The following is a 14,773-nucleotide window of genomic DNA, read 5'->3' as shown; positions in this document are numbered from 1 at the left end:
TGCCCCATGCTGCAGAGGAAGGCAAAATACCCCTAGGATCTCTGCCAATCTGAACGGCTGGGAAAATTCCTTCCCAATCCCAAATATAGCTATCGGTTAGACAAGTCATACTCAGACTGAAGCAGCAGTGTCCCTTGCGGCTTTGCAGCACATGATATTAAAACACTGATTTAATTATTAACCATCAGGATGCTTTACTGTGGTTTTTTGTTTTTTTATCAACTACAATTGAGTAATGAGTAATATTTGGTCAGTCATTTTGCTCTGAGAATTTTTTTATATAAATTCAGTCTGAGTGTCACTGGTCTAACTGATATAGATATATAAAAAATTCTCAAAGCAAAATGACTGACCAAATATTACTTTAGGGCCAGAAGGGACTATTATGTGTATATATCTAGTAAATGAAACAATGAATTCACACTACTGTGTGTCTTTTGGATAATGTTGATTGCTAATTTGGCTCCTGAACCACTGAAGTCTGAGTATAATGGAGTTAGACCACAACAGCGTGGTGAGAGCCAGACACACACATACTTGGAAAAATTCTCTGTAGTAACTCAGGGCCCTCCCCATCTAGTGTCCAATCTCTGGTCGTTGGAGATATTTGCTAATAGCAGTTGTGGGTGGGCCATAAGCCATTGTAGACAATCTGATCATATCACCCCCTCTATGAATTTATCAAGTTCAGTCTTGTAAACAATGTATAATGGTAATAACACTTCCCTGTGTTGACTGGAAATACCTCACCTGATGCATCCTAGGACTGTATTAGCCTCCGGCCACATCACATTGTCATCCTGTGATCGACTAATGCACCTAGGGCTTTTTCTGCCTCTGTCACTTCCAACTGATATGTCCTCAGCTTATAACAAGAATTCTTGCTTAGGCCCTGCATGCATGGCCTTGCACTTTGGACTATGAAATTTCATCCCATTTCTATTACTCTAGTTTTCAAAGATATCCAAATCTTCTTGTATGATGATCTGGTTTTCCTCCATATTGGCCGTATCTCCCAACTTTGGGTCATCTGCGAACTTTATCAGCCCACCCCCACTTTTTGTGCCAACGTCATTAATAAAAATGTTAAATAAGATTGGTCCCAAGATCAATTAATGAGGAACTCCAGTAGTAACCTTCTTGCATCCTGACAGTTCACCTTTCAGTGTGACCAGTTGTAGCCTCCCCTTTAATCAGTTCCTTACCCATCTTTTGATTCTTATTAATATTCTAATATTAATCCCCATCTTCTTCAATTTAACTGATAATTTCCCATGTGGAACTATATCAGATGCTTTACTGAAATCCAGGTAGATTAGATCTACTGCATTTCCTTTGTCTAGAAAAATCACTTTTATTCTCAAAAAAAAAAAATCAAGTTTACCTCTGTGCTTAACTACTCTCTCTTTCAGAATTTATTTTATGACCTTGCCTATAGTTTCCTGGATTATTCCCCCCATGCACACACTTTTGCTTAAATATAGGTATTATATTTGTAGTTCTCCAGTCATAGGGTCTGACCCTCTTAATTTTTTATATTTGTTAAAATTCTGTGTTATTGGATTCGCAATTTCATGTGTCCATTCCTTTAACATTCATGAATGGACATTATTCACCCTTCCCCTGATTTGGTCCCGTTAAAATGCTGGAGTTCGGCTTCCACCTCAGATGTGGGTATTTCCAGTTCCACATCCTCCTTCCCATTAGCCACCCTACCACTGTTCCCAGACTCCTCATTACTCTCATTTAAAAATGAAGGCAAAACATTCATTTAAGTGTTGGGCCGTACCTAGATTGTCTGATCTCTACCCCATTCTCAGTGCTTAGCAGTCCCATGTCGTCTTTCTTTGTTTTCATTTTATTTGTATGGCTAAATAACCTATTGCTATTGGTTTTAATTTCCTTTGCAAGGTTCAATTCTGCTTGGCTTTTGGCAGTTCTCCCTTTTTCCCCCTGTGCTTTTTGACCTTCAAGAGAGAGCCTACAAGAAACAGAAGAAGGGGTGGATCAGCAAGGAAAGCTTTCTGCTTTCTTTTAATACCTTGTTCGAACTATTTGTACATCCAGTTTGGCCTGCAACCCTTCTCTGTGAATTTTTTCCCCTTCGATGGGTGGCAGGTTCCAGATAGTTTCTGCAACTTTGACTTAAAATGCAGTAGATCTAATGTACCTGTTACTGCCTGCCTCTCCCCTTCGTTTTCTAACTCCACAAATCTGTTCCTACATTCTGTTTCTCCTGCACCAGCCAGTCTTTTCCTCTGCCTTGTAGTCATATGCTTCTACTGAGTACTTTCATCATCCAGCAGTCTGCCCTCACAGTTCTCTGATCCAGTATGCATCTGAAAAATCTTGATGTTTCTCATCAGCCTCTTCTCTCCTTCCCTTCATCATCTGCTCAAATCTCTTTCATAACTCAACCATAGATTCTAGTTGCATCTCCAAACAACATCAGACCATCTCTTCCATCAGAGCTATCAGGTGGCATTTCATACAAATGAAGGTACCTGAAAGGTGCTTCTCCAGAATAACACAAACCACATCTTTCACATCCAGTCATTTTCATTTTCTATTCTATTCTATTCTGTTCTTCAGGTCACTACCACTGCTGCCTGTGTAGCGGTTGTAGCCTTCTCTCCTAAGCACCTGTCGGGGTGCAACACACCCTCCCCTGTTCTCATCCATTTGCTGTTGGGTAGGCGGGCTGCCTTTATAGGCATGCTGATTAGGGAAGCTCTGCCCCCAGTCAAGGTTCAGGTGTGATCAAAAGCTCTGCTTCTCTCGCCACACACTGCCACCTGTTAGACTCTGCCAACTGAAAACAAACCAGCAAACAAACACACACTTTCAAGAACTCACTCGTCGGAACAGGGGCTTGGCTTGCCTCCCTTCTCCTTCTCCCAACAGACCTCCACTCAGTTTCATGTTTTCCCTTGTTTGTGCAGTGGCACAGCAGCCAGTAAATTTGCATGGATTGTCTAAGCCGGTGGTTCCCAAACTTGTTCCGCTGCTTGTGCGGGAAAAGCCCCTGCCGGGCCGGGCCGCTTTGTTTACCTGCCGCGTCCGCAGGTTCGGCCGACTGCGGCTCCCAGGGGCTGCGGTTCGCTGCTCCAGGCCAATGGGAGCTGCTGGAAGCAGTGATCAGTATGTCCCTTGGCCTGCGCCACTTCCAGCAGCTCCCGTGGGCCTGGAGCCGCGAACCGCAGCCACTGGGAGCCACGATCGGCCGAACCTGCAGACGCGGCAGGTAAGCTGGCCTGGCCTGGCCCGGCCCGGCAGAGGCTTTCCCCGCACAAGCGGCGGAACAAGTTTGGGAACAACCGGTCTAAACTAATTGAATCTGAACCTGGAAGTAGTAATAAACTACTGTTGTTTCACTTTCCCTCCCTATTTTTTTTTTAAGAGAAGAGATCTGTGAGATGTATTTTCTGGCTTTTACATATGTAGAGCTAGTAAAAAAGGTAGAGGAAGGAAAAAATTCTCTTCAAAGAACTAAAACTTAATATTCTTCACCTCCTACACCGAGATCCCCTAAAATACTACCCTGACCTGTATCTTTGTTAGACTGAAGTCAAAAGTGAGAGACTATGAAAAGAACTGACCTAAATATTGAACCTTGTATCTTTTTACTTCATGATCCCTTTTAATGTGCATGAGAACCAGAAGTACAACTTCATAAAAATTACTATAATCCGATATATTGCTGCAGCACTGCAAATAAAATATTTTTTGTTGCATTGGATGTGATTTAACCTGCTGCTGCATGTGACAGAATAAATTGCAGGCAAATGCTGAACTGTTTCCTTTTACAAATAAAATACAGTTATCTCTTAAGTAGTGAACATTAATCTTGCTGCGTAAATGTTCCTTTTAAAGTTTTTGAATTTTACTCTTAACAGGGTGGGCTCCAGTTACTGAAAAATCCAAGGAGACTCATGTTCTCTTTCCAAATAATTGAGGTGTCAGTTAGACTCCTAATGAAGTTATTTGCCAGTAACGCACATTCCAAAATCCAGTGGCATAGCTGTTGCTCTTGTGACAAGAGAATAGCCTCTTAAATTTTGCATTATGTTATATGTTAGAATTGGTGCTATTTTTAGTATTCTCTTAGTTACCAATCTTACTCCCATTGAAGGCAGCAGAAGTTGTGGCAGGGACTTCAATAGGAGGAGGCTCGGGCCTTAATTTAAGGGCATGTCTACACTTACCTCCGGAGTGATTGATCCAGCGGGGGTCGATTTATTGCGCCTGGTGAAGACGTGATAAATCAACCGCTGAGCGCTCTCCTGTCAACTCTGGTACTCCACTGGAGCAAGAAGTGTAGGCGGAGTGGACGGGGGAGCGTCAGCAGTCGACCTACTGCAGTGAAGACACCGCAGTAAGTATCTCTAAGTACGTCGACTTCAGCTATGCTATTTTCATAGCTGAAGTTGCGTAACTGAGACCGACTTAGCTCCACACCCCCAATGTAGACCACGCCTAAGTAGGGGAGGAAAGTAATGCTTTGTGCAACAGCAGTAGAGGGTGGAATTATCTTTAAAGAACACTACTATGTTTTGATCTGACTTCTGTGGGAGTGCATGCTATACTACTTTGTGATCGTGGATCCAGTACTGCAAATGTGCAATATTTGACAGCTCCAGATTGTTAAGTGCTGTGCTAAATCAGGGCCACATTGCTTGGTACCATGACTAGTCTGATCAGGAGCAATATGTTTGCAGGAGGAGGCCCTCAAAGTAGTTTGACTGCAGTGAAGTATTTGTCAGAACTAGTGAGAGATCTGCCATTAAAGCCAGAGGCATAACACTCAATGCTTTTTCACATAAATAAGGGCAACACTAAGCTGTATTACTTCAATTACATTTGTATTGCATTTTCCACAAAAAATGCATCTACTCTGTAAATGTTAATTTTGTCAGAAGTTGAAATATGAAAAAGATTCGACATGTTGTGGAAATTAGAGTTGAAAATGATCATACATACATTCATTCATCAGGCTATGTTCACTATTTGTGCTTTGGCAAGTTGAAAACAATCTTTAAGAAAAAAAGAGTAATGTTTAGTTATTACAATATTCCATTAAAAAGTACTTCTAAAATGATCTTATACTGATTTCATCTCCTCTTGTATCTTGCAGCCTGTGAATCAACTGTTCAGTTGTTGTTTGATGCAGTTATACATTTAGGATGTAAACCATACCTGGATAGCCAGAGAGCTGCATGTATGTGCCAATATGAGGACAAGACAGACCTATAAAAGAAGACACTGATGAAAGCTGATGAGCCAGAACTAAGAAAAAGACAATGTGTACGGAGAGCCAGTGTTTTGTTACAAAGCTGTGTAATTTCATTTTCACAAAGCATAACAAAAAATGGTTCAAACATACACTAAAAAACTGCTTAGCCCTCCTACTCTCTGACATACACTTGGAGCTTGAAACTGGAAGTGGTTTCCTTCAACATGTGCCCAGGGGCTTGAGGTAGGGTTGCTCATAGAATGCTACTGCAAAAACTACTGGTGTCTTTTGCTTTAAAGAATTTAAAAATTGGTGGTGGGGAATGAAAGGAGCATGGGAACCAGATAGACTTTTCAAACTTTTTTTTAAAGTTGGTCAAGTTTTGGGTTTACCAACCTTTAATGTTTCTAGTATATCTCAACAGGAAAGGAAGACTTTCTGTGTTTGAAATATTTTGTGGATTCAGTATGTAATCTTAAATGTCTTGCACTTCTGTGCTTTTGGTGAAAATATCACTGTGATGAAATGACTTCTGTTTCTCTGCTTCAGCTATGTTGCTATGTTCTCATATACAGTATGTTGAAGGCTATACCAAACCTAGAACTAAAAATTGCATCTTCCTATCTGTTTTAGATATCAAACTCACTTCTGAAGCACTAGTCAGATCGGAAACACTGGCACTTTTAAGGCTTGAATTGCAAAATGGAACAGTGTAGAACCTAGCAAAATATGAGGTGATACTTCTGATGTGACAACTTAGGGAAGCATTGCTGTTATTCTTACAAATTATTTCTTAAAGAAATATTTTTAATAGATGTTTATATTTTTCAAATCAAATTTATTTTTATTAAATGTACCACCCAACAGAGGCATTCTATTTAACAAAGGTGTCTTTATATGTCTAGCAAGGATGGATCTTAATTGTCTAAAGAGAATGATTTATATTTATCTCTTGTAATGTAGACTGTGTTACTGTATTCACTTATCTTTTGGCTTATCTTCCTTTTACTCTGTTCTTTGGAGTTTTGTAAAAATTATAAAGAAAAATGATTTTTTAAAGTGTCTTGGTATTTCTGCTACTTGTGCAAGAGTCAGAGTATCCAAAAACATCTGTGAATATATTGCTATGTGCAGCTAACAAATATACAATTCCTAAGTTTCCCTCCGTGCATTTTTCCCTATGTGACTTTTAACTTGGGTCAGCAAAAGTTATTCAGTTTTATGTCCAGTGTTTTATCTTCATTTTCTGTACTAACTTTAAAAAAAACAAGTGCAAATTTCAGCAAGAGACCATGGATTTTGATTGTTTATCTCTAAGGCCAGATCTACACTACAAAGCTTGGTCTGATAGCTAGGGCAATCAGGAGCGGGTGGGAACTATATCACCACCACACACATGCCAGAGCCAACATAGCTATGTCAGCAAAAAAAAAAAACCTCACTATAGATGCAACTACACCAGTAGAGTGCTTCTGTCAACATAGCTAATGGTCATTTAGGGACGTTGTGTTCCTATATTAGGGCCTGGTCTAAACTACAAAGTTAGGTCAATTTAACTACATTGGTCAGGGGTGTGAAATCCACACCCATGAGCGGCGTAGTTAAGCCGACCTAAGTTCCTGTGTATACAGCACTAGGTCTGGCGTGTCACAGCAAAAGCTAAAAGATCATGACATTAAACCTCTGTTTTGTATATAAAACTGGATTGTGGAAATGTTTAGTTTGCTAGGATTCTCTGCCTTAGTTTTTCCAGTGTAGCCACCTACAAGTGCACAAAGTATTTATTCCTTTCAAACTGCACAATTGCAGGCAGATAGAAGTGTTTTGGGAAAAGTTAATTGTGTTTTGTGACTATCGTACTCTGGGCTAGTCTTGATTTCCTGTCTGCTGTTCTAAAATTATTATTGCCAAAGTAGTGATCAAAAGTGATGTAAGCTGCTACATCTAAAATTTTGACTGAACAAATCTAAAAACAACAAATGCTCCCTTGAGTTGTAAATCTCACTGGGGTAGGTAAGAGTTTTTACACTACACACCTGAATGAGGGAACTTTCTACTGCTGCAACAAGCTGTGTCTTGTTCTCCTCAAGCTTGTAGAGAACTTGCAGGAAACGGCCAGCTACATATTAAAAGGAGAGGTACGTGTTGTATTATTCAGCAGTGTTGAAGGTGAGTGTTGCAATGGCATAAATGGTCTCACTTGCAGTACAAAGGAAGTGTTTAATTTCTTCCACAGTATAGAGTGTTTGCATTTCTTATGAGGTTTCTATATGGCAGAAAGCTGCTGGCTGTCAGAAATTCTTGCTCAGACAAGTTTCAGAGTAACAGCCGTGTTAGTCTGTATTCGCAAAAAGAAAAGGAGTACTTGTGGCACCTTAGAGACTAACCAATTTATTTGAGCATGAGCTTTACGTGAGCTTCACCGATGAAGTGAGCTGTAGCTCACGAAAGCTTATGCTCAAATAAATTGGTTAGTCTCTAAGGTGCCACAAGTCCTCCTTTTCTTTTTGCTCAGACAAGTATCCATCAACACCACAAAAGGAAAATAGGTAAAAATGCATTATACAATAACCCCTTCTGCACACAAAGGTTACCTCTTTGTGCCTGCATCAGTTAGACCAACATCTAATCACTTAACATAGTTGTAAAATCCCTCTTGTTCCCTAATGGAATTTAACTCATTAATGTGCTCTCCTAAGCAGTGTAGTCTGCTGCAACATTTATTTAAACATACCCACAAGATGTCCTAAGAGCCAAGGATCTAGTCCAAATTCTGTACCAACACTGGCTAGGACATGTTCCACAATCCACAGAAAACCATTTTCTGTAGATTGGGCTGGAATGCTTTGAACAAAAGAAGGCCCATTCTCCCCTCTGGGAGATCAGAAAAGCAGCAAGTGGTATATTAATCTGCTAGATGTAATTGTAGTTCTGAGACACTTGCAGTAAGACTACAAAAACAAAAACACCAAACCAACCACAAACCATACCAGGGCAAACTGTTCCACAACACATACTTGCCTAGATCAAACAAAGCTTTTCCCTGTTGTCCAGTCTCAGCTTCTCGCAGTTGGCGGTTTGGTGACACCCAGAGCATGGGGATGCATCTCTGGCCATCTTGACTAATAGCCACTGATGGACCGACCTGTCCTTCATGAATTTATCTACTTCTTTTTTGAACCCAGTTATGCTTTTGCCTTCACAACATCACAGGGCAACAAGTTCCACAGGATGACTGTGTCATGTGAAGAAGTACTTCCTTTTGTTTGTTTTAAACATGCTGCCTATTAAACACAGTAAGAAAAGCAAAATCCAAAAAAAGTCTATATAATATGACATATTTTAAGCTCATGCCTATTTCATTCAGTGATTCTGGTAAGACATAGTTTTTCATTTTACATTAAGCCAAACTCCAGTTTCCTGAGGCATCTCAAAACTATGAATATGGCTGTTAAAACGACTTTAAACCTTGGTGAACAAAAGGCTGCTTTGGGGAGCTGTAGGTTTCAGCATACTATTGTTTCCCTTTCTCTGAGTATCCCTCTGGAGCTCTCAGCCCATTCCCTTGAACAGTCACAGAACTTTCAGATTCACTGTTCCCAAAGACATACCACACAAACTGCTAAAAGTAGCAGCATAGATGTGGGGACGGGGGGTTAGTGCAGGCTAGCAACACAAGTACATACCCAGGGTCACCACTGTGCTAGTGTAGCCATGCTGCTGTGTCTACACTGCTATTTTTAGCCATGTTATGTTAGCATAGGAGAGTGTAATTGATACCAGTCCAACGCCATATGCACATCCCATGACAAACTCAAAAGAATGTTTTCTTTTAATATAGACAGTTTTGTTCAGCTACCCACTGACTTCTGAAACGTTTCTATTATATATTAGAGGTATCACTCTTAGAATCATAGAATCATAGAATATCAGGGTTGGAAGGGACCCCAGAAGGTCATCTAGTCCAACCCCCTGCTCGAAGCAGGACCAATTCCCAGTTAAATCATCCCAGCCAGGGCTTTGTCAAGCCTGACCTTAAAAACCTCTAAGGAAGGAGATTCTACCACCTCCCTAGGTAACGCATTCCAGTGTTTCACCACCCTCTTAGTGAAAAAGTTTTTCCTAATATCCAATCTAAACCTCCCCCATTGCAACTTGAGACCATTACTCCTCGTTCTGTCATCTGCTACCATTGAGAACAGTCTAGAGCCATCCTCTTTGGAACCCCCTTTCAGGTAGTTGAAAGCAGCTATCAAATCCCCCCTCATTCTTCTCTTCTGCAGACTAAACAATCCCAGCTCCCTCAGCCTCTCTTCATAAGTCATGTGCTCTAGACCCCTAATCATTTTTGTTGCCCTTCGCTGGACTCTCTCCAATTTATCCACATCCTTCTTGTAGTGTGGGGCCCAAAACTGGACACAGTACTCCAGATGAGGCCTCACCAGTGTCGAATAGAGGGGAACGATCACATCCCTCGATCTGCTCGCTATGCCCCTACTTATACATCCCAAAATGCCATTGGCCTTCTTGGCAACAAGGGCACACTGTTGACTCATATCCAGCTTCTCGTCCACTGTCACCCCTAGGTCCTTTTCCGCAGAACTGCTGCCTAGCCATTCGGTCCCTAGTCTGTAGCGGTGCATTGGATTCTTCCATCCTAAGTGCAGGACCCTGCACTTATCCTTATTGAACCTCATCAGATTTCTTTTGGCCCAATCCTCCAATTTGTCTTAAAAGACACCAGAACAGAGCAAAGAACTTGCCTGCAGCTGATTCCTGAAACTTAAGCAGTTTACAATCTGTCAACATTTATGGGTCTACAGTATAACAGAAGAGTAAAATAACTCACTCACTAGCTAACTATGTGGTTACACTTGGATTAATTTCACTCCTGACAAAGTAGCTCCTCCTAATCCTTCAAGTGTGAAGTTTTAACCATATCACTGAAATTACTATTGAGTTACCATTAGGATTTAATGTGCAAAAACAAAAGAGATGGGCTTTTTGGTGAGGGGGGGGGGTTTGGTGAACTATTAGCTATTAGGTCCATTTATTCTAAATGTAGTAATTTTGGTTAGTGTAACTGGACTATTTTAGAGTGAAGGAAAGAACTTTAATCTGCTCTTTATTCTTTATGGAATCCTCCTCTATTTCCCTAATTTATAGTTTTTAATCTCTCTTGTTTTCCAACCCTCAGGCCCTAGTTCTATCCATTTTTATATGTACTTTGGGATTTGGCAAACATGTTGTGATACAAGTGTAGGGAGTAAAAAACTATAGCCACAGCACTTGTGATAAATATATGCTACTGGTTTCACATGGAGCTTTTCTTTACAAAATGAATAGGTGTATAGATTAATAGTAATTATTATAGTGTCAAACATTTACACAACAACCTACCAACAGATTGAAACATGTTTCCTGCCCTAAAGTATTTACACTGTAAGTGAAAATAAAGAAAAAAGACCAGACATAAGACAGGAATTAAGGTTAAGAAAAAAAAAAGACATTGTGGAGAGATTATTGCAGGTTAGAACAGGATAGGAAAGTTTCCTGAAAGATGTGAGTGGTAAGGAGGAATTGGAGGAAGGAGGAAGCTGACAATTGTCTGAAATGGGAAACCAGGACAAGCACAGCGGATAGAGTAAGGCAGGAGCAATAAGAAGAGACCAAGAAGGAGAGAATAAAATGGGGAATAACAGAAAAGACTTCACAATAAAGACAAGAAGCTTGAATTTGATGCAGTAAGAAACAGGAATCCAGTGAAAGGGTTCACAAGGGGAATAACTTGGTCAGAACAGCAAGTTCCATATTTTTAAATGAAAAAAGATATTTTAAAAGACAAAATACTTAGATGTGCACATTACTCTGGGATTTCCTCCAAGTGACCTAAGGTGCAGATTTTAAGTAAGGCAGCTGTTGCGCTCAGCACTATTTGGTGGCTTATTCAGGACCTAATTTTTAAAACTGTGCAGCAGTGAGGCACGCAATTGTCCCTACACAGTTCTAATGACCCAGCTGCCATTGACTCAATTTTGCATGCCAAGCCATATGTTCGAGACCCCTAAGTGTAATGCTTCATAGGCAAGGGCCAGACTTTAGGCTTAGATGGAGTTTACCACCAGCGTTGGGCTTCATTCCCATGCAACCCGACTCTAAGAAGACCTGGTCCCGGCACGCAGGGGCCACTACAAGCCTCATACTGTCCACGGGCACCTCTTAATGGTTTCATGCCCTCTTGAATTTAAGAGGTGCCTATGGACGGTGTGAGGCGGGTAGCAGCCCCCAGCATGCTGGGACTGGGTCTTGGAGTCCAGTTGCTTGGGAATGCAGCCCAAAGCTGTGGTAAACTCCATCTAAGGCTAAATACTGGCAGGAGACCGATAGTTAACAAGAACCGTAAGGGAAAGTTGATCCAGAATTTAGGGACACTCAGATCAGCATGGGGTCAGAGGGCTGATCCATGGGGTCTCGGTTCAGTACACTAATTAAAAATATAGGGGCCAGGTCTGAAATTTCCAGCTGGCTCCTGCCCCCTGAAATCCCCCAGTTGCTGGTGGGGTTTGGATCTGGGGTTTGGTTCTGGCCAATGATATAAAACCAAAACCCCAGTTACTGCAGGGAGGACGTGGTTGGATTATTGCTGGTTTTCTCCCCACCCAGCTGGAGGACGACAGCCGAGTGGACTGTACAACCCCGCTGACCACACCGGGGCTGGGGAGAGCCCGGCCGGGGCGCGCCCCCCGGGATCCCATCCGCCTGCCGGGAGCCGCCCGGGGTTGCCTGGCGCGGGAAGGGGCGGCGGCCACTGAAGGAGGGAGGCGGGCCGGGGGCGGGTGGTGCAGGAAGCGGCGGAGGAAGACGACGAGCCGGGCAAGGCTGCGGCGTCTGTTAAGCTTCGGCTGGGAAAGGAGCCTTTCTCTGGGGCCATGGCGAGCTCCAAGCAGCAGCGCATCGGCGGCAACCCCGGTAGGGCAGGCAAGCCCGGCCCGCGGGCTCCGAGCCCTGCGGGGCACCCAGAGGCGAGCGTGCGGCGCCGGAGCCGGCGCCCTGCGGGGGCGGCGGGAGGGCCAGGGCTGCGCTGTTTCCCCTGGGCTCTGCGGTTGGGGGGCGGCTGAGACATCGTCTCTGGGGGCGCTGCGGGGAGGGTCTGCCCCCTCCCGGGCAGGGGAAAAGGAACCTAAACCCCATAGTTCCCCCATGGGGAGGGGGCTCCCTTTACTGCCTCTCTCTGCAGAGCTGGGGGTGTCTGGCCTGGGGGGGCGTGCGACCATCGGCCACGTCTCCTTGCCCTTGAGAAGGGAAAGTGAAAGGCGAGAGCGGCGGGAGCCCGGCCTGCCCTTTGTCTCCGGCTCTCAGCCTGGGGCTCCTGCCTCCCCAGCAACACACACAGCTGCTGCCCAGGGTCCCCAAGGCGGCCGCTGCCCTGCTGTGGGTTATTGTGCCTGGGGGTGGCAGCCCCTCAGGGCAGGGATCTGCTGTTCTTTGCTACACTCAGTGCTTAATCTGTAATGAAAGAGGTGCCCTGGGCTCAAGCAATTTTGTTTTACTTTCATAACTGATGTCGCAAGGGAGAGGTGCTGGGGCTATGAACTGCCAAGCCTAGGGGTGCCAGGGCTTAGCCCTGGCAAGCCCAGGCACGAATTAAACACTGGTTACACTGCACCTATTCTTGCAGTGCCAGGCAAACCAGTGATTCATAAACAGCTGCCACCTTTGGTTGGCAGGGTTTTGAACAGGATGCATAAAATGCCCGCTATCCACTACTTATTGATATTGGTCAAAGGAGCCAGAGGTAAATTCTTCCCATGCATACATTGCACATTAAATTAATAGGATGGGTAGTAGTTTACTCTCCGTTGAACTAGTGTTTTCTTAAAATAAAGCAGGTTTGCAAAGTATGACACCTGTAGTTATTTATAAAGGTGATTTAACCGTGCTTTTAAAAGTTATTTTATTTCTCTTCTAAAGAACAGTGTTATTTTTAAAATTTATAGCATCTCCTATAGTACCCTGTGCATGTAAAACAGTGTTTAACACATGCATAAGTATTAACCAAAAATCAATTAAAAAGGAGTAGAACACTGCAATGACTATGCTCCCAGACCTCTTCCCCAACCATCTTTTGAGAACTGGTATTAGTAGTAGACTGCACAAAAAGATTGTTTGCAAACCACCCCCGCCACCCACCCAAACAAACAAAAAACCCCAATCAAACAAAATCCCTTCAAACTTCAAAATATTTACCAGTTATGTCATTGTTACAGCTGTATAACCCCATGTGGACAAACTTATTTCAGTGTAAGAGTGTCTTTTCCAGTTTAGCTTAACCACCTTTCCGAGCAACGTATGATCTTAGCTCAAAGAGCCAAGAGGCGAAAAAAAGACTAAACTGAAAAAAGACACTCTTATACCAGAGTAAGGCTTTGTTTATGCTACCACTTTTGCTGGTAAAACTTTTGTTGATCAGGGGTGTAAAAAAAACACACACCCCCAACCGACATAAGTTTCACAGGCAAAAGTGCTGATGTGGACAGCGCTGTGTTGGCAGGAGAGTCTCTCCTGCCGACATAGTTAACGCTGCTTGTTGGGAGTGGTTTAATTATGCCCTCAGGAGAGCTCTCACCTGCCAACAAAGAGCGGCTACACGGGAGACCTTACAGTGGCACGGCTGTAGTGGTACAGATGTGCTGCTGTAAGGTCCATAGTGTAGATATACCCTAAGAGTGTTCACTTGGGGAATGATACCAGTATAACTATATCTGTTTTAATTCACACCTTATCTTATTCCAGAATAACTTTCCCATGTAGACAAGCCCTTAGTTTGCAACTAACTGAGTGGGTACACAATAATGATGGTTTTTTATTTAACATTGTATGTATTTTAGGAGCACCCCTCCTTTTAAAACAAAGTTTGGGTGGATTGGGGTGTGGTTGCCTAGTCCTCCGTGCACCCTGTGGCATACGGTAACATAGGCTAAAGGGCAGCATTGGCACTGCAGCTGGTTCAGAATGAGATTAAAGAGGGTGTAGCTAGCACTTTGAAATTTGTTCCCATGCTTTCTGATACATTGCCCTCTACCTACGCAACCTGCTTATTGCCATTGCAGGTACACTTACTGCAGATACACAGCTGGCTGTGTGCTCTAGCAACCAAACCCTGTCATAAGGCTACAAATATTTCATAGAATCATAGAACTGGAAGGGATCTCGAGAGGACATCTAGTCCAGTCCCCAGCAGTCAAGGCAGGACTAAGTATTATCTAGACCATCCTGACAGGTGTTTGTCCAACCTTCTCTTAAAAATCCACAGTGATGGAGATTCCATAACCTCCCTAGGCAATTTATTCCAGTTAGGACGTTTTCCCTAATGGTCAACTTAAACCACCCTTGCTGCAATTTAAGTCCATTGCTTCTTGTCCTATCCTCAGAGGTTAAGAAGAACAATTTTTCTCCTTCCTCCTTGTAACAACCTTTTATGTACTTGAAAACTGTTATCATGTCCTCTCTCAGTCTTCTCTTCTCCAGACTAAACAAACC

General features: G+C 42.9%; 1 protein-coding gene across 3 annotated transcripts in view; it reads left to right on the top strand.

Moving 5' to 3' along the window:
* PLA2G12A (phospholipase A2 group XIIA) overlaps window positions 1-14,773 on the top strand; it is a 39,269-nt gene that overhangs the window by 4,910 nt on the left and 19,586 nt on the right. Inside the window, exon 4 of one of the 3 annotated variants that reach the window (XM_074950739.1) lies at window positions 5,135-6,158. The exons of 1 other annotated variant lie outside the window; for it this stretch is intronic. In XM_074950739.1, coding sequence (XP_074806840.1) covers window positions 5,135-5,253 — 119 coding nt within the window. In that variant the 3' untranslated portion in view covers window positions 5,254-6,158. Of the gene's footprint in view, window positions 1-5,134; window positions 6,159-12,062; window positions 12,203-14,773 lie in introns of those variants that run through there. One more of the 3 variants, XM_074950738.1, reaches the window with a different exon arrangement.

This window comes from Natator depressus, chromosome 4 (genome assembly GCF_965152275.1).
Source record: "Natator depressus isolate rNatDep1 chromosome 4, rNatDep2.hap1, whole genome shotgun sequence".
In the NCBI taxonomy this organism is placed as follows: Eukaryota; Metazoa; Chordata; order Testudines; family Cheloniidae; genus Natator; species Natator depressus.
The sequence above is the reverse complement of the archived record's forward strand: the minus strand, read 5'-3'. Positions and strand labels throughout refer to the sequence as shown.